At 45.0% G+C, this 27,853-nt stretch overlaps 1 protein-coding gene across 2 annotated transcripts in view; it reads left to right on the forward strand.

The window, feature by feature from the left end:
* Positions 1-27,853, forward strand: part of SPAG16 (sperm associated antigen 16) — a 392,111-nt gene that overhangs the window by 170,381 nt on the left and 193,877 nt on the right. For both annotated transcript variants that reach the window (XM_035138897.2, XM_035138915.2), the window contains exon 12: positions 17,412-17,597. In XM_035138897.2, the coding sequence (XP_034994788.1) occupies positions 17,412-17,597 (186 nt within the window). The remainder of the gene's footprint in view (positions 1-17,411; positions 17,598-27,853) is intronic.

The following is a 27,853-nucleotide window of genomic DNA, read 5'->3' on the forward strand; positions in this document are numbered from 1 at the left end:
GTGACACCCATACCTCATCCTCTGTTTCCTCAAACTCCGCTTCCCAGCGCCATGGTGAACTGCTCTCCCGTGCTTCCTCCCCCTCCCCCTCCCTTTCCATGTGCCAGGGCTTGGGTCTATGGGGAAAGAGGGCGTGAAATTCTTCTACCAGGAATTCCTCTTGTATCTGAGTGGCTGGGACCCATTCATTCTGGGACGGTGGAGCATCCTCCCATGCCATGAGGTACTCCAGGCCCCCCACCCCCCTCCTTGAGTCCAGGATGGCCGTGGCCTCATTGAGTTGCTCCCTGCCTTCTCTCTCCCCCCCTCCCTCAGGGGTTTGTTCGCTGCCTCGGAGCCTGCTGCTTTCCCTGTACGGCGACAGCAGCGATCTATGAAACACTGGGTGCACCCTCATGTCCTCTGGCAGTGCCAGCCTGTATGCCACCGGGTTGACCTGTTGCGTGACCGTGAAGGGGCCCAACCTTCTGGGCGCCAGCTTTTTGCACCTCCCTCTGATGGGAAGGCCCTCCGAGGACAACCAAACTTTGTCCCCCACCCTAATGACCTCCCCCGGTCGCCTGTGGCGATCTGCCCCCTTCTTGTACGCTTCCTTGGCCCTCTCCAAGTGTTCTCTGAGCTGCTGGTGCACCGTCTCCAGTTCCTCTGCCCAATCCTCAGCCTGTGGGCCCTCCTCCTCCTCCCCCTCCCTCTCTGGGAAAGATCTGAGGTCGCGCCCGTAATTGGCCTTAAAGGGCGACACCCCTGTGGAGACGTGCACCGCATTGTTGTAGGCAAATTCTGCCAGTGGCAGGCGATCCACCCAGTCCGTTTGCCGCTGGCTGACGTAGCATCTCAGGTACTGCTGCAGAATGGCGTTGACCCTCTCCGCTTGTCCATTGGTCTGCGGGTGTCTAGCCGTCGACAAGCTGACCTCCACCTGCAGGAGGTTCATGAGCCGCCGCCAGAACCTGGAAACAAATTGGCGGCCACGATCCGAAATAACCCTTAAAGGTAATCCATGCAGTCTGAATACGTGATCCACAAACAGTTTGGCTGTCTCTTCTGCAGAGACCGCCCTGGCACACGGTATAAAGTGGCACATTTTGGACATGAGGTCCACCACCACCAACACTGCGGTCTTGCCCCTGGAAGAAGGCAGATCTGTGATGAAGTCCATGGACACCACTTCCCACGGCCTGTGTGGCGTGGCTAAGGGCTCCAGCAATCCCGGTGGTGCTGCTCTGACCACCTTTGCCCGCTGGCAGGTGTCACAGCCCCGTACATAGTCTCGAACATCTTCCCGCACCCCTGGCCACCAGAAGTGTCTCATGACTAGGTGAGCGGTTTTGTCCCTCCCAAAATGACCCGCCTTTGGGTTGTCGTGCAGCTGCTTGAGGACCGTACGTCTAAGCTGGGTGGTGGGCAGGTACAGTGCACCCTTGTAGAAAAGCAGCCCCCTGCGTTCTGCAAAGTCTTTTGCCTGCTCCCCCCCCTCTCAGTTCTCTGAAGATGCGGTTGGCAAAATCATCCGCTGCCGTCAGTGCTGTGAGTTCTGCCTCGCTCACCACTGCTGCTCCGCAGGACCATGCTGACGGGGGGGAAATGTGCCTGGGTGCCGGTGGCGCCTCCTCCTCCATGTACTCTGGCTTGCGGGAGAGGGCATCCGCCCTGACATTCTGCTCTCCCGGGATGTAGTGTATGGAGAAGTTGAAGTTCGAGAAGAACTCTGCCCACCGTATCTGCCGCTGGTTGAGCACCCTGGCAGTTCTCCAGAACTCCAGGTTCTTGTGGTCTGTGCACACCTGGATGGGGTGCTTGGCGCCCACCAGGAAGTGTCTCCAGTGCTGGAACGCAGCGTGGATCGCAAGAAGTTCCCGATCAAACACCGTGTAGTTTCGCTCTGGCTGGGTCAACTTCCTGGAGAAGAAGGCACAGGGTCTCCACTCTCTGTTGGCGTCCAGTTGCAACAAAATGGCGCCCACAGCTTTATCAGAAGCATCTGTCTCCACGCGTAGGGGCGCGTCCTGAACCACGTGGAACAGGTTCTGGTCTGAGGCGAACACCCTCTTGAGGCTTTCGAACGCTGCTTGCGCCTCTGGTGTCCACCTGAACTTCTGCTTGCCTCTCAGGCAGTCAGTGATGGGAGCCGTAACGCGAGAGAAGTTCTTGATGAACTTCCTGTAGAAGTTGGCGAAGCCTAGTAGGCGTTGGGCATCTTTGCGCGTCCTGGGGCTGTGCCAGTCCAGGATGGCCTGCACCTTGTCCTTGTCCATCGCCAGCCCCTTGTCTGACAGCTTGTAGCCCAGGAAGTCCACCTCCTTGGTGTGAAACTTGCACTTCTCCAGCTTCACATACAGGTGGTTCTCCTTCAGGCGCTGCAACACCTCCCTGACATCTTTCACATGCTGCACTGGGTCATCGGAATAGATAAGGATGTCATCCAGGAAGACCAAGCATTTCCTGAAGAGGAGGGACCCCAGGACGTGGTGCATGAAGGCCTGGAAGCATGCTGAGCCCCCTTGCAACCCGAAGGGCATCACCAGATATTCAAAAGAGCCCAGAGGCGTGAACATCGTGGTTTTCCATTCATCGCCTTCCCGGATCCTGATCAAGTTGTACGCCCCCCTCAGGTCTAGCTTGGTGAAAATCTTGCCCCTGCGTGCCGCTGTCAGGAGATCATCCACTCTGGGCATGGGGAAAGCCACTGGCTCTGTCACTGAATTCAGCCGTCTAAAATCCACCACAAGACGGCGCTGTTGCGTGTCTTTCTTGTCCACCCAGAAGACCGGGCTGCCCCCTGCTGCCTTGCTTTCTCTGATGAACCCCCGCTTGAGGTTCTTGTCGATGAAAGCGCGCAGATCCTCCAGTTCCTGGTCTGACATAGCGTACAGCTTGGCTGGGGGTATAGTTGCCCCTGGCACCAGGTTGATCTGGCAGTCAAAAGGCCTGTGTGGGGGTAGGTGGTCAGACTCCGCTTCGCTGAAGACCTCCTGCAGGTCCCAGTACGGCTTGGGTATCGCCTCACCCCCTTTGACGTGCATGGTGGCCACCGTGGCTATGGGAGGCCCCTCCCCTGGTTGGTGCTGCATGCAATGTTCCAGGCAAAAGTCCGATCCAAAAGTGATGCATCTCTGGTGCCAACTGATGGAGGGGTCGTGGCGCGCCAGCCAGCTCATGCCCAAGACGATGGGGGGGTCTGAGATGGTGGTGACGTTGAATGCCAGTGTCTCTGAGTGCCTGCCCACCGTCATTTTCATGGGGGGGGGGTTGATGAGTGAGGGCCCCTCCCAGCAGCTCTCTGCCGTCAATGGTCGCCACGTGCAGAGGAAAATCCAGCTGCAGAAGCTGGATCTGGTGCTCTTCTGCAAAGTTTCTCGAGAAGAAGTTCGCTGACGCCCCACTGTCAATTAGGGCGAGGACCGTCAGGGGATAGCCATTTGGGAGCGTGAGCGTCACTTCTAGAACCACTCCTGCTCTGGGAGGGGTGGGCTGGCTCTGCTCCTCTCTGTGCGGGTGGGTGGGCTGGGGCTGTTGTCTGCTGACTGTGCCTGGCTGCTGCCCCTTGTCTCCTGCAGCCAGGCTTTCCCGTTTCCCTGCTGTGGTGCTACGTCAGTGGGGGAGGGCACAACCGTTCCCGCCTTTCCTTGCCACTCCCTGCGATGTGGGCAGTCTCTGACGAGATGCTGGGGGGAGTTGCAGAGAAAGCAATTCCCACCCCTTCCCTCCTTGCGTCTTGGCGCCGCTGGGGTTTGAAAAGCCCGCGCGCGCGCGCGCTATCAATCTGCATGGGTTCCTGGTCCTGGCTGGCCCCAGGCGTGGCTTGAAAGGGTTGTTGGGGGAGTGGCTTCTCCTGCGACCGTGGGAACCAAGCCCGCTTTGCGCGCGTTGCTTGCTTGTCGCTCCACCGGGATTCCTGTCTCACCCCCACCGCCAGAGCCGCTTTGCTCAGCTGATCCATATTACTGGGCTTTGGACCTCTCGAGAGCTCATCCTTCACCTCCTCATGCAACCCCAAGTAGAACGCCGCTTGCATTGGGGGTGACTCCAGTTCCCACCCCAATCTGTGCACCAGCATGGTGAATTTCGCCCAATACGCGCGAACTGTCATATTTCCTTGGCGTAAATTATGAAGTTCCTCCTTAGTCTGGTCCATATGACTATCGGACGAATACATCGTTTTCAAACCTTCTAGAAATAGTTTGACATTCTTCATGCAAGGATTCTTTGTTGCGATTAACGGTCTTAGCCACTCCCTGGCTGCCCCGGTAAGGTGCTCCACAATAAACGCTACCCTGTGCTCATCATCAGGGAACTCATCGTGGTGCAGCTCAAGAGCATACACAATCTCAGTCTCAAAGCCCTGATATTCCCTCGGGTCTCCGTTGAACTTGCTTACTAGGGTCCCGGCTCTCCTTCCTGGCAGCACTTGGACTTGGGGTGCCCCTCCCGCCTTGGTTTTCTCTGCATCCAGCTTGTTTTGGAGGTCTACCGCCACCGCCCTTAATTCCTGCTCTCTTTCCTGTAGCGCTCTCACCTGTTCCGCAAGTTGTAGCCGGTCGTCCTGGACCTTCTTAGTCTCTTCTTTAGCTGCCTTCAATTCCCCCTGCGCCTGCAGCGACAGCTGCTGCAGTTCTTGCTGGGCTTGCTCCGCGATCTGCCGCCATCTCTCCGCCTCTGACACGCTCATCCCGGCAACTCCAAAGTAGCCCAAAAAAGGATTCGGAGGTTGCTGTCACAGTGGCCGGAGTGGGCTACTTCAGAGTAACGACGCTACGCAGCTCTGCATTTTATTCTTTTATTGGTGCTGCGTATTTACAGTGCTGAAGTCATTGCTATTTACACGGAGTGATGTGGTCAGTCGGTTCCAGAACCTCCGAATGGCTTTTGGCGCGTCTTTCTCCAACACAAAAGCTTTGGCAGACCCATCCTCTTTCCCCTCCTCTTTCTGCGTAATTCCGGAGTTGGGGGGATGGGTCTCCCCCCCTTATTCGCCCCTTCCTGTCCCACCTGGGACCCTGGCTCCTCTACCTTGCCTGAGCCTCGGACACGACTTCCTGCTTCCCCATTGGAATCGGAACTCTCTCTGCTTTCCCCTGTGCTCGGGGATGGGCTTGAACTCAGGAGGGGAGGGACTTCGCGATATCCCCTGTCCCTCACAGGCCATATGTGCCAGACAAACATTCTAGGCCCTGCTCTGTCAAGGTTTTGGCTTCAACATTAGTATACTAATCTGATAATAGCTGTACACTCCTGAATTTTTTTCAGAATCCATGGTCTGTTTCCTGTTCCTACTTATGTATAGGAATATGTGTGGTGTTGAAAATTAAAATACAGCATTTCCTTCCTTCCTTCCTTCCTTCCTTCCATCACAAGCTGTAGAGCTGTAAAATCCATCTACTCAAACAGTAAGCTTGGTTATATTTTTAACAGCTATCCCAAAAGCACACTAAATCTATCTCCTTGACAATGATAATGCCCTCATAAATCAATGTCAGGTGAGGAAAAAATCTTTTGAGAACTCAAAAAGTTAAGTTGATGCCAAAAATATATAAGCATTTTTTTTGTTTATATGAAGTGTAAGGCAGCACAATTCTTAGTAGCCCCTCCAGTTGCCCTTGGCATGAAGATACAATTTAATCCCCAAGATTAAAATGGTAGAGGTCCCCAAAACAGCCCAATGAGCACTGATCTTGCTTAGTGTCCACCAGATGCTTAATGCGGAAGGAATTAAACATGGTAGCACTATGACAGTCATCCCATCAGCACAAACATTACACCTTGCCAGATGGAACTATCCACCCTCTTCATAGCTGCCAAGTTTTCCCTTTTCTCACGAAGAAGCCTATTCAGCATAAGGGAATTTCCCTTAAAAAAAAGGGATAACTTGGCAGCTATGACCCTCTTTCCACCGCATACAATTCTGGGTAAATATATGGACCTCCTAAGCAAATTTCAGGGGGGTTGTATGGGGGAGGGGAAGCACAGCTACACTAGTGGAAGTCCTTATGCCAGCTTCCACTACTAGAAGTCCTTAGAAGAATCCTACCCTCTCTGTTGACAGAGGAAAAGCTGAAAACCAAGTAGGATGGGATGGAATCCCTGAAAAAGGAGGAGAGTATAGGGGCCACCCAGTTATAAATACACCTGCCCATTCACTTGCTGTCTTGCTAGCTGTCACTTGCCCATTTGGAAAGCTTCCTGCATTACAAGAACAAGAGCTGCTGTCACGTCGGTGGCAGAGTATAGGTTTTGCATGCAAAATGTCCCAGAATTCAGTTTCTTGCATATGCAGTAGTACCTCGGTTTATGAACACAATTGGTTCCGGAAGTCTGTTCATAAACTGAAGTGTTCATAAACTGAAGCGAACTTTCCCATTGAAAGTAATGGAAAGTGAATTAATCCGTTCCAGATGGGTCCGCGGCGTTCGTAAACCGAAAATTCGTAAACCGAGGTGTTCATAAACCGAGGTTCCACTGTACTTGCATCAAAGGGCAGCTGACTCAATCCTGGGAGAACTGACAGTCAGCATAAACCAGGGTCGGATCTACTGGCCAGACACGGTCCTCAGCTGGATTTCATCTGTCACTCTGTGTCCCCTCCTATTCAAAAGCTTTTCAGTTGAAAGCAGCTGTAGGGAAGGGAGAGATTCTGTGGAGCAAAAGTAAAACTCAGGAATAGAGTTACTAACAATGAAATATATACCTCTGTTTCTATAGGAAATAGCTTTGATATTTGGCATTAGTATTACGGGGGCAATGTGGTTCTCAGGCAAAAATTGCTCCCTTCTCCTGAAGAAGACAATACTGAGCTAGATGGATCAGTGATTCAGGCTCATGAAAGAGAGCTTCCTGTATTTAAAGAGATCAGCCCCTCCTTAATAAATGCATAATTTCTAATGTTTTATGAGATTATTCTAATTGCTTGGAAGAATACTGTGATATCCTAATACTTTATCTTTTCCTTGACTTCAAAAGAGAGATTTTAAGCTTAGTGTATCATTTACATTTGAAAGCATTTTTTTTGCAGCTTAGGAGGTTTAGTGGTCAAAATTGCCCTGTCAGACTCATGACTCAAGAACCTCCTAAAAAGACAACCTAAGTACCATTTTAAAGCCCTGGTTAAGTAGAGCACTTTTATCCATTCTGAAGCTGTGAAAAAAGCATTAGCTTATGTGATTTGACCTTGCTGTTCTTAATGGCAGTTATTCCACAGGGTCTTTGGTAAATTTGTTAGATATGGAGACAACAGTGGGTTCCAAAGTCCTGTTGTACAGCAGATTAGATTACCATGTTCTGTCTAATAACACACTTGACCGTGGAGGCTGCACTAAGTACTGCACTGTGTGCTTAATTCCTAAGTATTAAAGATGTATCTTCATGGAACAACTACGTTCCTATAAACAAGTAACATTTTGGATGTTCAGTGCCTTTTTTATTCTTAAAAAATGTTTAGGGGTATTCTCATTTGAGTTTGACCAAACTGCAGGAGGCAGTGGGAGACAGGAGTGCCTGGCGTGCTCTGGTCCATGGGGTCACGAAGAGTCGGAAACGACTAAACAACAACAACAACAACAACAACAACAACAACAAATTCTCATTTCCCTACTCATATTGAAATACTGCCCCTCAATGAGGCCAAACTTAGGTTCACAAAATGTTTAGGGGTATGCGTCCCCCTGCGTCCCCCCAGAAAAAAAGCACTGGGTGTAACCATCAAGTAGCTAAGTTCAGATCAGTCTGAGTTCACTGCCTCATTTACAAAATAAATGGTTGTGGCCTTCCCCAGCCTGGTGCCCTCCAGATTTATTAAACTGGGATAGCTCAGTTGGTAGAACATGAGACTCTTAATCTCAGGGTTGTGCATTCAAGCTTCATGTTTGGCAAAAGATTCCTGCATTGCAGGGGGTTGGACTAGAATTATCCTCACACTCCTTTCCACCTCTACAATTCTATGATTCTAATTTCTTAGCTGCCCTCCAGCATGAGGGCAGGTTGCAACAAATTAAAAATACATTAAAATCAGTTAAAAGAAACTGCAGTCCAGAGAATGGACTACAACGCCCATTGGCTGATGATGAAGGTTGTTGGAGGTAACAATCTGAACCATTTCTATCTGGAGAGCACCCAGGTTGGGAAAGGCAAGTTGAATATTGCAATCACGATTGAGGCATATTGTGAGAAAGTCATTAAGAAAGACATTGATTTAAGTCTTGTTTCTTGGTTCCGCACAAAGTGACAAATTCTGCTATGAAAGACTAATGTTTGCAACCATATTGACCTCACAGATTAGGAAATGAAGACTCTCCGGGGAAAAAAGTCTTTTTGGCTAACCAGTTCAACCATCATAAGGATAACAACCTTATTTAATTTTGAAGATTTTTCTGTATGCCCCAAATATATCTATCCTCCCTTGTTTGGTGCTTCAGAGAAACGAGGCAAAAGTTACTGACTGGGTGGGGCTATTCAAAAGACCCATTTGGCCTAACACAACCGCAATAAAAATGGTTTTAAATATGTCTGTTTTAACTCTCATGGCACACTTAGCAACGGGGAAGTTTTACAAAGTCTTTCTCAAGGATGCCAATTTTGAAGATTTTTCTGTATGCCCCAAATATATCTATCCTCCCTTGTTTGGTGCTTCAGAGAAACGAGGCAAAAGTTACTGACTGGGTGGGGCTATTCAAAAGACCCATTTGGCCTAACACAACCGCAATAAAAATGGTTTTAAATATGTCTGTTTTAACTCTCATGGCACACTTAGCAACGGGGAAGTTTTACAAAGTCTTTCTCAAGGATGCCAACTTGAATAAAATATTGGGTGGGCAGGTAATCCCCGCCCCACATAATCAATCAAAAGACGCAGCACAGGACACCATTTGAATGGCAACGCCCATCAACTTTGGGGGGCAGCCCTGCCTCCTCAAATACTTTATTGCAGTTGGCTCCTCTGTTCTTTTTGGACTATAACTGAATGTATAAAAGCAGCCTGCAATTTCCAAACATCAAACAAAAAGCATGGCAAAATCGTGAAAAACCTGTAAAGCTTTTTGAAACAATAAAAATCCAATTATATTTTAGGACCAAATGAATAATAATAAAAAGCCCGTTTTGCTCTTACAGCTTGATCAGAGGTACCCAACATGTGCCCTCCAGATGTTGTGGAGTACAATTCCCATCAGCGTCAGTCAGCAGGGCCTATGGTCAAGGACGATGGGAGCTGAGGTCCACAATGTCTGGAGAGTACATGTTGACTGTTCCTGAGCTGTATTGATTTGCTCTCCTTTTTGTGTTCTTTACATGTTTTTTTAAAAAAAATGAACCCAAAGTCCTTTTCTCAGCCAAAGTAACAAATCCCTCCTGAGTATAAGTTGAAGTGGGATTGTTTTCTTTCAAAGTAGGCTAGGTATTCATTGAAAAGAAGCGGGGTGGTTTAGGACCTAAAGTCTAGGTCCACCTAAAATGTAGTAGTGTGATATCTCACTTCATTCCACCACACTTGAAAAATGATCCATTGTGAAATTTGAGAAATCGCAAGAGAAGTTAATTTTTTTTTACTCAGACTAATCTAGTATCTTTGGCCAAATGGTTCAATGTCACATGCTATATAAATTTTCTGCAGGACCTGCCCAGCAAAGAGAAATCAATAAGTAGGTAATGGATTTGATTAAAATGTTTATTCTTCCCTCCTCCTGCTCAAACTAAAATGCTAAATGTCCCTTCCCATCCATATTTATCTGTGAGTTGGCTTCTGCTTTTAATGAGTTTATTGAAATATTGTTTTTGGTAGTACCTAGGCAGTTTCAAAAATCCTGGCTGGTGTTTGTGGGAAGTTAGTTATTGTTTTGCTATTACGTTTGTCAGATCGACTCTGAGAGAGCCTTTGTATTTTTCAAAAGCTGCAAAGAAAGGAGAATTTTATCAAATGTGTTATTCCTTATGTTAACATTTTTTCCTATGGTACTCTGCAGAAGTAATGTCAGGATCTGGACTGGCAACCCTGTTTGCTGTGCTTTCAACAGAAATAGTCATACTTCCCTACTAATGTGAATGGTTGCTAGTGTTCTTTTTTCCTTCCCTGCTGTGTATTACCAGAGTGCTTTTGTGCTTAAAGCTAGGGCATGCTGATTTTGGAACACAGCTATGGTGCACCCCCAGGCAAGTTAGCCAGCAGCAGTGTAAATAGAGATCTAGTAGCATAATTTAGTAAATATCAAGTAAACCTTTATTTCCGAAGACTTGGTAAGCTCTCAGGGAGAAAGCATTAATTGGTTTTTATCTTAATGAAAAATTGCCTTTGTATTCTTGATTTGGAAATAATATTGAATGGCTGAACTAGTTTTCCTATTGCTAACTACATTTCACATACCTCACTTACTTTTGAGTTGATTTTTCTGTGTTGAAAATAGGATCATGCATTTCGTGGGTGCACATACCATGAAATCCTGAAGGTTGTGAGAGTAAGCCAACCATTCTTGCACAAAGTACTCCAGCGATGGTCATTTTTCATTACAATCCCCCTTTTTTCTCAGTATCTGCCATTATGGCAGCTCTTCCCACTTCCGGCTTAGCTCCTGAAGTGTAGCAGCAGATATAGCTTTGCAGTAGGCATGCACATTATTCATGGATATTTTTACCCTTCACTCAAAAAGTGATCTGACATCCCCCAAAACAGATGTGCAGTGTACACAAAGCCAAGTGTTTCCATATTGACATTTTGCATGTCCTGCTTGCGTTAAGACATGTGATTTCATCTATAATGGCACTTGAGAGTTGGCTTGATGGTGCCTGATTTATTTATTGTCTGTTAAATTTATATCCCACTTTTCCATATGCAGGGTGCTTACTAATCTGTCAGGGTGCTTATACTGTGGTCACAGAGGTATCAAATTAGACAAAACAATATATTTGAATTTGTTCTAAGATTTATGCAGGACCGGCTCAATACATTTTGGCACCCCAGGCAAAGCACAAAATGGTGTCCCCTCCCACCAGGGAAGAAGAGGTGGGTGAAAATCTACATTGGAAGGGAATAAAGATCTATTTATTGATGCTTTTGAATTATGGTGCTGGAGGAGACTCTTGAGAGTCCCATGGACTGCAAGAAGATCAAACCTATCCATTCTGAAGGAAACCAGCCCTGAGTGCTCACTGGAAGGACAGATCATGAAGCTGAGGCTCCAATACTTTGGCCACCTCATGAGAAGAGAAGAATCCTTGGAAAAGACCCTGATGTTGGGAAAGATGGAGGGCACAAGGAGAAGGGGACGACAGAGGAAGAGATGGTTGGACAGTGTTCTCGAAGCTACCAACATGAGTTTGACCAAACTGCGGGAGGCAGTGCAAGACTGGAGTGCCTGGCGTGCTATGGTCCATGGGGTCACGAAGAGTCGGACACGACTAAACGACTAAACAACAACAACAACAAAGATCTATATTGGGTACAAGGGTAGATGGAGACCAGCAGTCCCTCCTATTTGCCAAGAGGCCACTGTAGAGGTGGCACTGGCCTCAAGGGAATGTCCTGCAGCTGTTACTGCCGCTGCCACAGTGGGCAATGCATTCCTTGGAGGCTAGATCTCCTGCCCCTGTGGATCCTGCCACCCGAGGCAGTCACCTCACTTTGCTTCATGGGTAGGCTGGCCCTGGATTTAGGAACATCCAGAAAGTGTCAGTTTGAGATGATTTAACATAGATTGGAACTCATTGACACCTTTTCACCCCCTCTGCACGATCATTTGCAGAGAAACTTGAGGGTGGATAATCTTTAGCGTTTCTATTCTTGTTTGTATTGGAGTAGGGATTCTAGTCTGTGATCATTTTTTGTTCCTTTGCTACATTAAACAACTCCTATGGTAGTAGTATATCATGAGAATCTTCTTTGTCGTATGTGTGCTATAATCTCACTCACGCAAATATATACATATAAATGTATAAAAGAACACACACAGGCACACCTCTGAAAATGCCAGTGACATGTGATTCTTTGGACTGAAATCAGATACCAAACTGCGATGAAAGCTTTGCAAGCAGTCTGTGTTTGTGTCTCATGCATATTAGGTCCCCCTGACACAGTGTACAGCTCAAGGGCGTAGTGGCAGAGGGCAGGCAGGAGGTGCTGGTCGTATTAGATGGAGGAATGGTGTGACCATATGGGATGAGATACAGGTAGGTAGCCGTGTTGGTCTGAGTCGAAGCAAAATAAAATAATTCCTTCAGTAGCACCTTAAAGACCAACTAAGTTTTTATTTTGGTATAAGCTTTCGTGTGCATGCACACTTCTTCAGATACAGTGAAACAGAAGAGTCAGACCCTTATGTATATTCAGAGGGTGGTGGGGGTGGGTGGGAATGGGTGATGGGTGGATAGGAGTGGTAAACCTGTTGATGGCTGTTAACGACTGCTGATGACTGCAATAGGTCCTGTGGGGGGAAAGCAAGGGCTGAGGCACTAAAGAAAGCTTGATCATGCATAATGAGATAAGAATCCTATGTCTTTGTTCATCCCAGGTGGCTCCATGGTTTTAAGCTTGGTAATGAGTTCCAATTCAGCAACTTCCCTTTCCAGTCTGTTTCTGAAATTTTTCTGTAATAGAACAGCTGCTTTGAAATCTTGTACAGAATGTCCTGGGAGATTGAAGTGTTCTCCTACTGGTTTCTCTGTCTAGTGGTTCCTGATGTCAGATTTATGTCCATTTATCCTTTGGCGTAGGGTTTGGCCTGTTTGTCCAATATAGAGAGCTGAAGGGCACTGTTGGCATTTGATGGCATACACAATGTTAGAAGATGAGCAATTAAATAGTCCTGAGATGGTATGTTGGTTGTTGTTGGGGCCAGTAATGGTGTTTTCCGGGTGTATGTGGCAGCAAAGTTGGCATCTGGGTTTATTGCAGGCTCTGGTACCAGTGTCCATGTTCATTCTGGTGGTTGTATTATTGTGGGTGAGGAGTTGTTTAAGATTGGGTGGCTGTCTGTAGGCAATGAAAGGTCTTCCTCCCAGAGCTTGAGAAAGGGAGCTGTCATTGTCCAGGAGAGGCTGTAGATCTCTGATGATGCGTTGTACTGTTTTAACTTGGGAGCTGTATGTGATAACTAGTGGTGTTCTGTTATTTTCTTTTTTGGGTCTGTCTTGCAGCAGGTTCTCTCTAGGTATCAGCCTGGCTCTGTTGATCTGTTGTTTAACTTCATCAGTTGGATATTTTAGTTCTAAAAAGGTTTGCTGTAGATCTCTTAGGTGAGATTCTCTGTCTGTGGAGTTGGAACAGATGCGGTTGTAACGTAGGGCTGTATACGATGGATTGTTTGGTATGTTTGGGATGGAATGGATGAGTTTGGAATGAGTTTGGGTAGTGAAAGATCTGGAGGCAGCTGAAGAAGTCTCTCTAGTTCTGGAAACTTGAACTTCAGCAGATAAAAGCTGTTTCAGTCAGTTTCTCAGGAGAGGGAGGGAGGGAGCTTTCTTTGAGGAACACATCTTTACAAAACAACAGAGAACTTACTTCCTGACTTTGGCATCAACCTGCAGACATTTCTTCCCTCCTAGCAATGTCTTGCCATGGCAGCTGAGGTCAGCACTTATACTCTCACTTCATAGACTTTTAATGCTAGCCTTTGTAAAGTGGTTCAGTAATCTCTGGGGAAAAACTCCCTCCACCTCCAGAGACAGAGATTATCAACCTTTATTGCAGAGCTCTTTGCTTCCCTCATGTATGTTTGATTTAGGAAAATATCAGAAGGGATATTTCAGGCACTTGTCAGCATTTGAAAAAGCAATGTGACATGTTTTGCATTTGTCCAAACACCTTCATGTTACGTCCTGCATTTTAAATATAAGTGAATAAAACCAGTCAAACTGAAGTATTCTATGATGGGCAGGGTCTTTTATCTCATGGGGCTTCTTATGCCGAAGTTTCCTATGCAAGTAGCATGCAGGTTGAACATGGAGTGCTGACACTGTGCCAGTGCTGTGATAGTGTGGGAACAGGTTATCATTTTCTGGCAATGAGCTAGTAACTGTTGTCCCCTAAATAATTTGTCATTTTAGAAAGCAGCACAGTTGCTATGATATGATTGCCTTAAATAACTGAGGTCCTTTCACCTTTCCACCACACTTCCGGGGAGTAACAGCCCTGTTTCTGTCTCTCTACTTCAGCTGCAGGCTGATAAGCAAAAGATTGCAATCCTGGCCCCATTTACCTGGGTATTCAATAGGACTTGCTTCTCAGTAGACTTGGGGTGGTATTTCAACATGTTCATTGACTAAGTTAGGATAATTAATTTCAACGAGTTTATTCTGAGTAAAATTGCAGGTGGTTAGGATTGTAATTAATTGATCACAGTCAATTTCAGGAGTCCATGGTTAGGACTGTGCTGTTAATGAGAAGTCCACTGCCCATTTATCTGGGACTTATCTGGGACTTCATTCCAAATATATATGCCTAAGACTGCATTGCACTGCATGTGTGGCCTTGAGACACTGCACTCTATGAATGACATTTTCTCTCCAGTTATATTATTAATTGATGTAATTTATTACATAATCCTAATAAAACCTCCCTTTCATAGGAACAGAGAACTTTCTGCAAAGTTGTATTTATTTTTTTTAAATAACATTACCGTAAGTTACTTTGGATAATGTTTCATGTCTTATAAAGGCAAACCCACTTTATATATCCAAGTTTTTCAGTGCATTGAAAATAAATGAAGGCATTTCAAAGTCTGTTTTAACTGGTCTTTGTCTGTGGCTTTATTAACAATACACTGACATCTTGTTGTCATTTATGATGGATCAAAAGGCACCTTTATGTTGTGAACCATGCTGTGATCTTTGGATGGATGAAGGACGGTATACATATTTAATAAATAAAATAAATACAATTATTATTTAAGTTTAAATTAATCTTCCCTGCACCTTTTCTAAAATGGGCAGCCATCATATGAGACTGGACGAGGCTTGCAGAAGGAATGGGGGGCACTTCTAATTAATTTGTCAGCTATTGTTAAATCAATAATACTTTTATCAAATACTGCACATAAATACTTCTATTAAGCACGCAATATAGTTATACTAATAGATGAGGATTAATAGATAGAGTACATCTAACTAGAGATGGGACTTCCTTCCTTCTTTCTTTCCTTCCTTCCTTCCTTCCTTCCTTCCTTCCTTCCTTCCTTCCTTCCTTCCTTCCTTCCTTCCTTCCTTTCATAAGGAGTTATTATTTGGACTGTGCCTTGGCAGACTTTTTAATATTGTAATGGAAATTCCTTTAAATTAAACATTGCTAACATTTAATTTGTACAAATTTGAATATGTGGCTGACTCCAATTATTAAACACAACAACAGAGGAATGTAACTTCTGCCACCACAGCCTCCCCAACCCAATTCCAAAATGTGGACCCTGTCATGCTCTAGCAGCGAGGAATCTCCACTCACATTGGGTTCTTGAGGAGCAGCATTTGCAGCATGGCACAGCCGTGGCTGGTCCTGGGAGGCCACCATCTTCCTGCGTGTCTGGGGAAGGGGATGACCACTTGGTGCCAACCCACCTCTGGGTGCTGTGCAGGAGTCCCTTCTGAAGTCCATTTGTGCCTGAAAAACAGGTTTCAAAGGGGCTCCCTCTTAGTTGTCCACCAGCTGATGGGCACAGAGGAGAGCCTTAGAAGAAGGTGGCTTCAACACTGATCAGTTTATGAGTTCTGAGTAGGAACTCCTATGAAGTCTGTTTGTGCCTGCAAATGAGGAGTCCCTCCCAAGCTCCCTATCTACAGTATGGAGATAATATTTGTGACCTCTTCCAGAATTGTTTTAAGACTTATAGCAGCACAATGTAGCTTGTGGGTGGGTGTTAGGGGAGGGGGCAGTACATCTGGTGGGTGACATGTTGTGCTCCTTCTAATGTAGTTTGTCCACCTTTGGACCCACCCTGCTCTTAGCTCTCACTTGTGGCTTCTAGAAGCTGTCAGCATGTGACAGTGGCCACACCCTTTGACTGCCGGGCTAAACTAGGTGAGAGTAGCCAATGGTCTCAAGCCCTCGATGACTTAGGAACTTCCTCTGCTCTGGTGGATTGAGTGAACGAAACTTGTAATGTGTCCAACATTCAAGAAGGTGGTTTTTTCATGCGCTGTAGAGGAAACTGAGTGGCAGATAGAGCTTGTCAACCTGGGAAGGAGGAAAACTCTGTGCCTCAAACCTCTGCTGCCTTGTGCGATATCTTCACAAGGAGAAAAGGCTAAGATGTAAACCCTACACAAATCTGGAGTCCCTAAGATGGTTGGATGACGTTTTGCACACCTTTTTCCAGCAACTCCTGCAGCCAAGCTGGTGCCAAATGTATTGCTCTGCTTTCATTTGGACCACATCAGCAAGGCTGAGAGGGAGGTCTCCTCATCTGGGAAGCCCAGGATCTCCATACGCACTGCCCAAGCTCAAGCTTGTGCCCCAGGGAGGTCACTTAGGTGCTGCAATTTGACTACACCCCTGGAGGCACACTCCATGATCTCTCAAGACAGATGGATTCTGTAAGGGGGAGAGAGTATAGAGAACCTCCCCCTCTCATCAGGAGCAGTCCGTCCCCAAGCAGCCATGAAAAGTGCAGGGTCTGAAGGGGCTAGTCAGGAAACGGAGAGGCAGTGCCAGGTCTCCGGCAGCATGGGAGAGCCCCTACTCCTCAGGCGGGAAGAGAGAGAGGCAGGAAGGGCGGAAAGGGAAAAAAACGGATCGCAGACCCTTTCCCCCGGCACCGGAATTAAGGAGGAGGAGAAAGGGGAGGAGATTCACTGTCCCGAGGCTTTTATGTTGGTCAAAGTCGCGTAAGAGGGTAGTGCCGGATTCTGAAACGGAATGAGAAGACATGAAACAGACAGCTCACTACACTGTAAATAACATGCACCAATAAAGACTTTTAAAAGACAAGTATGTGGAAGGTCGTTACTCAGGAGTAGTCGTAACAACCTCTGACAGATTCCAACAACAAATGTATCTTGTTGCTTTGAATACCATAAAGCACTGTTATTTTCTTACTTTGATATAAACTTTAGGCTCATAGTCAAGAAATATGGTTTACCCTGTCAGTCCTATTGGAGATTTGAAGGCAAGTGAACAAAGTTTTATAATTCCACAAAATGCTACTGTATCCCCCCCCCTCACTCCTGTGCTCCAAACCTATGCTAGAGGATATCCCAACCTTTCAGAGCAGATTTAGGGGGCCCATGGACATGGAAAGTCCCATTGCATGAGCATATCCCAATTTGAACATGCAAAAACTTGGGCAAATTCCACTCAGTGAAATTAATGAACACCACTAAGTTAGGTCCATTAATTTCAGTGGGTCACCTCTGAGTAAATACCACCCAAAGACTTCATCATATTGGCCTGAGAGTGTTACCTGAAATGTTGCCCATGTGTGATCCAGGTTTCTTATTTTCAACAGCGGAACAAAATTGGTCACTTCCAGCGGAGATGCAACTGTTCGGATATGGGACTTTGCAAAGGGTGGCTGCATTCTGACCTTAGAAGGTCACAGCTATGCAGCCTGGGACTGCTCCTGGCATTCATGTGGAGATTTTGTGGCTTCTGCCTCTATGGATAAAACTAGCAAAATATGGGACCTGAACAGGTATGTGATAATTTATAATCATTTGTATGTTGAAACAGATTCTAGATGTTGGAATGGTGGGGTGGGCGGGAAGGTTGGCTCAGGAGAATGACAAACGATATTTTAAAAATTTCAGATGCTTTCAAAAACGGCAAAATAATATTGCACTATACAAAACATAATCTACTCAATAGAAATAAAACGAATAATCGTAAATTTTATTATGTCACATTCTATGAAGTGTGTGTGTGTGTGCATACCTGTTTTAATCAGTGTGGAGGCCTATTGGATTCAGTGTCACGATTGTTGCAGATCAATGATTTGTGTCATGATTACACCCAGTTTTTCTGCTGTAAGTTATTTTTACATCCATGGGTTTTTTAGGATTTCCCTTTATATCAGTTCTGGTAGAGTGGAGCTTTCCAAACTGTGTGTCGCCAACACGTTAGTGTATCTGCAGCAGTGTGTAGGTATGTCTCACAAACACTCCCTGTGATCCTCCTGGGGCTGGAAAGGGGTTAGTTTAACCTCCAATTTGCTAATAGAACTGAATTACTGTGTTGCGAAATGATGCATGTCTAAAAAGTGTGTCACCAACATGAAAAGTTTGGAAAGCTCTGTGGTAGAGTATGGAATATGGGATTTATAGCAAGTGGCAGGAAACCCATGGCTCTCTTGGTGTTGCTGGGTCTGAATTTCTCATCATCCCCAACTCCTGGACCATAATGGCTGGGACTGATGGAAGTTGTAGTCAAACCATAAGAGCTGTTGGACAATGGAACGGACTCCCTTGCGAGGTTGGAGGCCATCTGTCATGGATGCTTTAGTTGAGATTCCTGCATTGCAGGGGGCTAGACTAGATGACCCTCAGGGTCACTTCCATCTCTTCAATTCTGTGATAATATCTTGAGTTCCACAGGTTCCCCATCTCTGGTTCTACAATTTGCAGTTCTTTTTTGTCCATTTCTGAACTATGTAATAACTTGCACCATCTGGTGATGACAGCATAATAGTACCAGTCATGTAATTGTACCAACAAGATATTTTGGGTTTCGTTATTCTTTGCTTGTGCAATGACCTGCTGGATTAGGTCTCAAAAGTACTCTTTTGCTTCTTGGTGATTGTTATGGAAATGACTGGCACATGACACCATGTGTGTTCTTATGGCCAGGAAGAAAGCATCTTCATTTTTTCCAAATTCTACGTTTAATGGATACTAATGGACAAAAACAATTAAGTCATTATCTTGGCCTAGAGCAGGTGTGTCCAAAGTCTATTTTGGGGGGGTCTAATCTGGCCCACCAGTCGGATTAATCTGGCCCCTGTGGCAATTTATTACCTGGGGTAAAATCCTAAAAAAAAACCTCAACCCTAAAAAAAGCTCAAAAACTTCAATCCTAAAAAAACCTCAACTTTGGTCGGCCCTCACGGCCCTTCACCTTTCAAATTTGGCCCTCTTTGAAAAAAGTTTGGACACCACTGACCTAGAGCCTAAGGCACACGATTTATAAATACTTTGGTTTTATATCTACTTGTGCTTTCTTGAAAGAGCCCTCAGGGTCAAAGAGTCTTCAATGGAAATTCAGAGTGACTGAATAATAAAAGTATTTCATTCCTTTCCCAGTAATAAACTTGCATTTTATCATTAAAATAAATTGTGAACTGTTTGCTGTATTGCATATGCTCTTCATATTTACAAAGAATTTCCTAGCTCATATTCCTTATGATGCATGTAATCATCCCCACAATTCTTCACAACATAAATTTGATTATGGAATGGGAATACGATCAAGCAATCATTATCATTTATTTGTAGAGTCATGTATTTGTGTAAATAGGCATAGTTCAGAATATTATTTAATGTTTCAGTTTGGTATGTGTTCAGGATTCTGCCATACAGATTGTACTATATATTTTTATCTGGACAGTGATACGTGATCTGCATTTTTGTGGCCTAGGCTTGTCTGGGGAATGCTAATCAGCTAAACAGTTTCTTAGAGATGGCCCAATACTTTCAAAGTTTACTTTGCATTAAAGGTAAAGGGACCCTGACCATTAGGTCCAGTCGTGACCGACTCTGGGGTTGCGGCGCTCATCTCACGTTATTGGCCGAGGGAGCCGGCGTGCAGCTTCCAGGTCATGTGGCCAGCATGACAAAGCAGCTTTTGGAGAACCAGAGTAGCACACGGAAATGCTGTTTGCCTTCCCGCTGTTGTTGTTGTTTAGTCGTTTAGTCGTGTCCGACTCTTCGTGACCCCATGGACCATAGCACGCCAGGCACTCCTGTCTTCCACTGCCTCCCGCAGTTTGGTCAAACTCATGTTCGTAGCCTCAAGAACACTGTCCAACCATCTCATCCTCTGTCGTTCCCTTCTCCTAGTGCCCTCCACCTTTCCCAACATCAAGGTCTTTTCCAAGGATTCTTCTCTTCTCATGAGGTGGCCAAAGTATTGGAGCCTCAGCTTCACGATCTGTCCTACAGTGAACACTCAGGGCTGATTTCCTTCAGAATGGATAGGTTTGATCTTCTTGCAGTCCATGGGACTCTCAAGAGTCTCCTCCTCTCAAGAGTCTCCTCCTTTTTCACCACATCCAGCTTACCATTATCCATGGTTCTTACATTCCAGGTTCCTATGCAATATTTTTCTTTACAGCATCGGACTTTCCTTTCGCTTCCAGGCATATCCGCAACTGAGCGACCTTTCGGCTTTGGCCCAGCCGCCTTCCCGCTGTAGCAGTACCTATTTATCTACTTGCACTTTGATGTGCTTTCGAGCTGCTAGGTTGGCAGGAGCAGGGACCGAGCAACAGGAGCTCACCCCATCGCGGGGATTCGAACTGCCGACCTTCTGATCGGCAAGCCCTAGGCTCTGTGGTTTAACCCACAGTGCCACCCGCATCCCTTTACTTTGCATTAGGATCCAGCTAATAGAAACAGCAGTAAAATTGTTACTGGACTTGTACACCTTAGTCAGCAGGTGAGGCTTGTTGCATTTTTTAATATACCCGCCTGTACACAGAGTACATTTGGATGTAAAGTCAAATCATGGTTTATCATTAAAAGCACAAGAACCATGTACCTTTGTCTTGCTCTCTCTTTTCTCTCCTCCTTCTGGTGTTGGCACTTTTTATATTTTTTATCAATTAATCCATTTACAGGCAATACTCCCAGGGTGACATGCAAATAATAACAGTAATAATAATAATATTTTTAAAACCCCATATAAAATATTCACTTGACACTCAATAGACATCAAAGTGGGTCCAAGTGAGCTTCTCTGGAGTGGACGTTCCCAATACAAGACACCCCCACCACAAAAAAATGGGCTCTTTCTTTTCTTAGGTGCAGCTCCTGCCAAAGGAAGAACAAAGAGGTCTGGCAGATTCATGCTTCAAGACGCTGGTTCTCAATACTTTTAGGGCTTTATAGACAACAACCAGCACCTTGTATTGTGCCTGGAAATGGTCTGGTAGCCAGTGCAGTGCCCAGTTAGGCGCTATCAGCTGTATTTTGTATTCTGATGTTTCTGGGAAATTTTCAGCATAGGTCCTGTCCCAATGCATTCATTCATTCATTCATTCACCATTTATATACTGCCATTCCATCAAAAAATATCAACACAGTTTACAGTAATACAGAAAATCATACAATAGAAACTATATCACAAATCAGGTAACTATTGTGGAAAGATGTATTCTTAATTTATATGCCTGGCAGAATAGGGAAAAAAATAAGCAATTGTTTAAAGATTGAAATAAAAAGTGCCTACTGAATCTGTATGGCACTCAGCAAACCAAGTGATGTCCATAGCATGAATCACTGTAGCAGGCCTGGCTCTAGGTGTAATCCCGGTGGTGCGGGGTGCCAGGGTGCTGGGCCAGCAGGGGGCGCTGCGTGGGCGGGGGCGCCGGAGCGATCTCCGCGCCTCAGCGCCAGGGCGCCCAACCAGCTTGAGACCGGCCTGCACTGTAGGAGGGATTGCAGTGGGTGCCCCTGGCAGAGCTTGAGAAAATTGTATGCCGTGGATGTTGCTTGGGCTTCCAGCTAGATCAGTCTACTAGTATCCTTGAGCTGTGAAGCTGAACTAGGGTGAGCACAACCCCATTCATAAAAGGTTGAGCACCTTGTTGATCTGGCTTTATCCTCAGTTTATTGGCCTTCATCTATTACTGCTTCCAGACACTGATTCAGTAGCTTTACCACCTCACCCGAATCTCATGAAAATGAGAAATAGAGCTGGGTATCATCTGTGTCCTGATGGCATCTCATTCCAGATGTCTAGATGACCTCTTTCATGTATACTTGGTTTAAGGGTTCAGTGGTTCAGCCTGTTTCCCGGCGTGAGAACAACCCAAAGACATAGGGCATAGTCCATCCACAGTAAGCACTTGACAGTTCTGTTGATTTCAGTGGTAGAATTAAACCTTGCATTAACTTTGGCTAGATCCAGCTTTCAGAGGTTTCACACAAAATCATCATTTATGTGGCATTGTTCTAAAAGGGTTGGACTTGAATGGATTCTCTGCAATCTATGAAATGGAATTCTATCAGTGTTTAAGCTAGATTTTCAACTAAATAAATAATGCTTATAATGGTATTTCTTCACTGCAGGGACATGTTTCATTATGTTTGTTTGTACAGTAGCTCGTTGCTGCAGTACGGGCAATAAAATTAGTTTGCAAATGCAATCAGAAGCCCAGATGGCGGAGAATATAACTTTTTCTGACATAAATTCATTGGGGAAAGTGTCCTAGGTATTGAACCAAGTGTTGCTGAGTTGAGCAGAACTCAACAGGGAATGCGCTTTCTGGTTTCTGCAGTATCTTCACCATCGCTCTTGACAGTCCCAATCTGACAGCGTTGGCACTTTCAATTTTCACTTTCTTGTTTTTGTTACTTCATGTCACATGGTACTCAGGGTTCCAGTTCAGCTTTCTTTCAGGAAGAAAGCACATTAAATTTCACTGGGGAAGGAGCTGCTTTTCCATTCAGTCTGAGCTGCCAAGCCCATCATTTCTTTAGTAGCTCATCAGCAGATGGTTGATTTAAAGATATGTTTTACTTTTGAAAGGGCCGGGTCTGATTATCAGAAAAGCTCCAAATGCAACCTTATACAGAACATGAGTGGATGCTGAAGGACTGCAGCAATGTAGGACGCACTCTGAGATTTCAGACAAAGGCAATGCAATCAGATGGAGTTGACCGTTAGCTTAGCCGTAATGGCATTAGCAGAGATCCCACACAGAATTGAGTTGCATGATACAGACACAGGAGAGATAAAATTGCAACATTGCCAATGAATTCCAACCAGGTTTAAAGCTAATTGCACTCACATGTGATGTCATTTGAAATATTGAAAGAGAAAGCAATATATACAAAGGGAAGGCAGGAGGCTCTAGGGAAACAATGTGATTTCTGCTGAATAGATTTATAAAGTAACTCAGTGTAAAACGTTTTCTTCTGACGAAATGAATGCTCTAGAAAAGTTTGTCAGATTACTATCAGGCAACCTTCCAAAGGTAACACAGACTAAGTAGGCTAACAAACCTACATATGGCTTGCATATTAATTATGCAATTTTCAATTAGGGAAAAACTCCTCAAATCAGTCTATTTTGAAAATATTTGAGCATGCACAACATATAATAGGAATGAGATATTACACTCCTTGGGATGTATCTGAAGAACTGTGAATGGATGGGAAATAGTTGTTCACTTTTGCACAGGTGCCTAAACAATAGTGACGAAACCAGCCCACTCTCCTAATTTACAGCTTAGAGTTGTAAAATGACATTATGAAGTTGACTGTTTTACTTTCAGTCCCTTTCCTCATGGACTTTCTCTTCCCTAAGGCATGTTACTGTTGTATTTCTATTTTATTTTATTTTTACAGCTGCATTTAGAGATAGTTTGTAGTATTTATTTGTTTGGTGGCCAAGGCTGTGTTGTGCAATGGAGGAATGACTGCTCCCCACATCAAATTTGCATGGTCGCGCGCAGCACCCATGATCCCATGGAGCTCCTGGCAGTACAGCCTGGTGGCCGCCTACCTCTGCCAGTTACCCAATCTCAGCTGGGGAGGTGTTGCCAGGACAGAGTTGGCCAGGCAAGGGGAGGGATCAACTTGCCCACACAATAGTGGGTGGAACTTACCTGGGAGTTCTCAGTCGGCTTCAGAGCTTCTTCCACCCTGCCCTCCCTCAGTTGAGCTTTCTTTTGCAGGTTAACCTCTTCTTCACAGGTATGCGGGCGCTGCTACGTTATGGTCGCTGTTGAAGGGCCAGAAAGGAATTTTCTTGCATTGGCAGGTTTCGCCTTCCCCGTAGCAAAACACCACAACTTTGGTGGTTTCAGGCCTTGGGTGAAATCCTTTAGTCTATCTTCCCTAAATGGGGGGGGTGAAGCGGTGACCCATGGCCCCCCTGCGGTGGTGATCCCAGGGTTCCCTGTTAAAGGGGTTTTTTTGAGGGCCATATGCCAATTGGTCATATGCCAATTGGTTGTCAGTGCTCTCCCCTGCGACAGCGCCAAAATGGGGAGCGGGCTCTCTGCTTGAACAGACGTTCTCCAGAGCCAGCCCAATACCCACACATTCTGGATAACCCTGATGTTCCCCAGATCCCCGACCGGGGACTGGGAGGGATAAACGCCCAATGCCTAGGCCAAGGTCTCCCTACATCTGAAGTTTTAATAAAGTTGTGGCCAAAATTTTAATCCCATAACATGTTGTATTGAGTCATTATTCCACTCTGGTGTCACCCAGGGTTGGGGGGGGGGAGGTCTCCGCCTGTCCACGCAATTTGTTTTATGGTTTCATCACCTAGTTGTTTGTGTTCCATTGTTTTTAACAGCTAGATTATATATTGGATTTTTAATATTTGAAAATGGTCTGAGACTATTCATTTATTTGTTCATTTATATAAATAAATTGCCATTTTCGGAGCTGTTGCACACTGGACCATTTTCATTGAGCTGCCCATCACATCTCCAATGTCTCTTCCCTGAACAGTCACTATGAGTTTGGATCCCATATATATGAAGTTACGATCCTCCCACCCAAAATGTGCATCACATTATATTTGCTTACATCGAGCTGCACCTGCATTTAGATGTATGAATTTCTTCTACCCCTATCCTTAGACTGCAACCATCTATTTCATATTTGTATGTAGTGTTCCCATCATAGAAAGAATATAGGGGGAGCAATTTGTGCATAGCTGCCCACTGAATGAATGGGAAAACTAGAATGATTTTTCCATGGTTATTCACAGACTTGTTCCACTCAATCTAGCAACTGGAACATACAGGCTCTCAGACTGGGAAGCATGCCATATACCCACTTAAAGGAGAAGAGATCCTCCTTATTTCACCCTCTAAAATGGACAGTGATGTCATATTCAGCAATAACCAGAACCTTGCGAAATGGACATCTCTCACGAATAACCACAGAAAAAAAGCTTTGTGAAAAGGATGGGTGGGAACAGTAATCACCATTTTATTATTCATAAGTGTAACAAAGATTGAAAAGATATAGCTATGCATATTAATAGATCTGCAAACAGTTTGAGGATTGGGATGCCTGACCATAAATCCAGGGCTGTCATAGTCATTATGGCAAGATTAATTGCAATTATAAATCTCTTCAGAGATGAAGGGACGTATCTGTGAAATGCAAATCAATCTTAGCTTTCTCCTGACAAAGACCATCTTGTTCAGTAGCACACAGTGAATAAAAAGCAAAGCGACATTTTAAAATGTTCAGTCTGAAGTTGTTTTGCATCCAAGTCACACTATTTAGAGTTTAGGAATTCAACAGATCGTATTGAGCAGTAAAAATATTGTTTTAATTATATTTGTTGATTTATCTCTCAATAGCCATTCTACCCCTCACCTAAATTTAATAAAACCATCAGCTTTAAACTGTTACTAGTTCTAAACCTAATAATTAATTAAACCAGATCCAGATCCATGCCTTGTTTCTATCACAATGAAGAATGTAATAAACTGGACGTCTGCTTCTATGGCTTGTGAACGGTGTTGGAGTTAATACTTTTTGTGAATTATTGAAGTAAAGGTAAAGGGACCCCTGACCATTAGGTCCAGTCATGGATGACTCTGGGGTTGCTACGCTCATCTCGCTTTACTGGCCGAGGGAGCCGGCGTACAGCTTCCGGGTCATGTGGCCAGCATGACAAAGCCGCTTCTGCCGAAGCAGAGCAGCGCATGGAAACACTGTTTACTTTCCCGCTGGAGTGGTACCTATTTATCTACTTGCAATTTGATGTGCTTTCGAACTGCTAGGTTGGCAGGAGCAGGGATCAAGCAACGGGAGCTCACCCCGTCGCAGGGATTCAAACTGCCAACCTTCTGATCGGCAAGCCCTAGGCTCTGTGGTTTAACCCACAGTGTGCCTATATGGAAATTGTTTATTTAAAAATGACTATGAAGCTGTATAATGTTGAAAATTACCTCCCTCTTAATTCTACAGCTACTCTCATGCCTGTATAATGAAATCTAAATTTTAAAAAGCAGTGTAGCTGGATACAGGTCAGTGCTGTGAAGGCATGTAATCAATAACAATGACCTCATATTAATTAGTGCAATGTCTGAGTAAAGTTTGGTATATGATTTAGCAAACTGTGGGGAAAAACTAGCAGGTTGGAAAAATGGTTTGCCTCATCTCTTTATTCAAAAAGCAACCTATGAAGCATGTTCAAAGTGTTAAAATTGACATTTTTTTACTCTCAGAAACTGTCCTGGTTTGCGTGACACCGTAAGTGGAGCTGTGCCTTCCCCAGACCACACAAATAGGCTTGGTCCTGGAGAAGAGCTCACACTTACTTTGCTTCTTCCTGGTCCCTTTAGCTTAGCATAGTGGGTGTCATCCAAGCCCAGGACTGTGGTTATGCTCTCTCCTCCTTAATCACAATCTGTAGCCAAGAGCAAACCTTGGCCACAGCTCCTGTTAAGGAGAAGAGAGCTTAACCACAAGCCCAGGTTGGGACAACACACTAAACGAAACCTTGGCCTGACTGCCATGTGTTTGTCGAAAGAACCAGGGTGGAGTAGTTTTCTCCAGAAAACTACCGGTATGCATTTACATGAAGCCATGGCTGGATATATCCTTACATGCAAATATGGTTACTATGTGCAGACAGTTAAGCACACTTTATTTCCTTCAGTTTGACTATATCTGAACACTTCAGCACAGCGAGCTTCCATTGAAATGGGAACAAGAAATAGAAAAGGAGCACCTCTGGGAGTGCCCTCTTAGCTTTTTTCATTATCATCGTATTTGTCTTCTGTTCCTACTTATGGTCTCTGTGCATCCAGAACCTTCATTTAGAGATCTCTCTCTCTCTCTCTCCTTTGCAAAGTCATATTTTACTCATACTTTGTCCTACAAATTTACAGAAACCCGTACCTTGTTGGGTTTGGAACTGTTTCGCTGCTCTGCTAGACAACACAAGGCCTCTCAGCGCATACGAGGTTCAGTAATGTCGCAAACAGGCCAACTTGACTTGGAATCCCTGCTTCTAGAATTTCTTGCACTTTTTTTTTGGTCTCATTTTGACTACTGAAACTTATTCCGTACTTGATTTTTCTTGTCTATCTTAAGAGTTTTTCACCTTTTGTTCCAAATCCAATTGCTAAAATTATGTAGCTTTCCTACTGCTTTGATCGTATCATTCCTCTCTTCTGATATCTCTGCTTGTTTTCTCTAATCTTTCATATTTGGAACCACTTTTAGATAGTCTTTGCCAACTCCGTATCAGATGATTGCATTGCAAGCAACAAGGACTAGGAACAATTTGAGGGTTAAGCTAATAAAAACGATCCTTTGAATAAAAATATCCTGGCATGGGGTCAGATTCTAAAGCTGCAATTCATAGATGACTGCAGCAGTACTTGGTACAGCTTAGAAAAGAAAGTTGCAGAGACCTAGATGATGGTAGTAATTTTATGCACCAAGGAAACAAAGCATATACAGGACTAGTGGAGGCAAGTTACATTGGGGTTTGAAGAGGAACAAGGAAGAAAAGCTAGAGACACTTGCAGGGGATAATTTATGTGTGCTTAACCACATTTCCCGTTAGCTGAATTTAATTCTTGTGTTACAGTCAAGCATTGGAAATGATTAAAACTGAGGCTGGGGGGAGGTTAAGGAAAGCCCTCCTGTTAGTTTTCCCTATGGCCTTGTCAAAGCATTCATATTATAAGGGGAACCCATGAGTTCCCTTGGTGAGAGCTGGATCATAAAGAAGGCTGATCGCCGA

The sequence above is a fragment of the Zootoca vivipara genome, chromosome 1 (genome assembly GCF_963506605.1).
Source record: "Zootoca vivipara chromosome 1, rZooViv1.1, whole genome shotgun sequence".
NCBI classification, from domain to species: domain Eukaryota; kingdom Metazoa; phylum Chordata; class Lepidosauria; order Squamata; family Lacertidae; genus Zootoca; species Zootoca vivipara.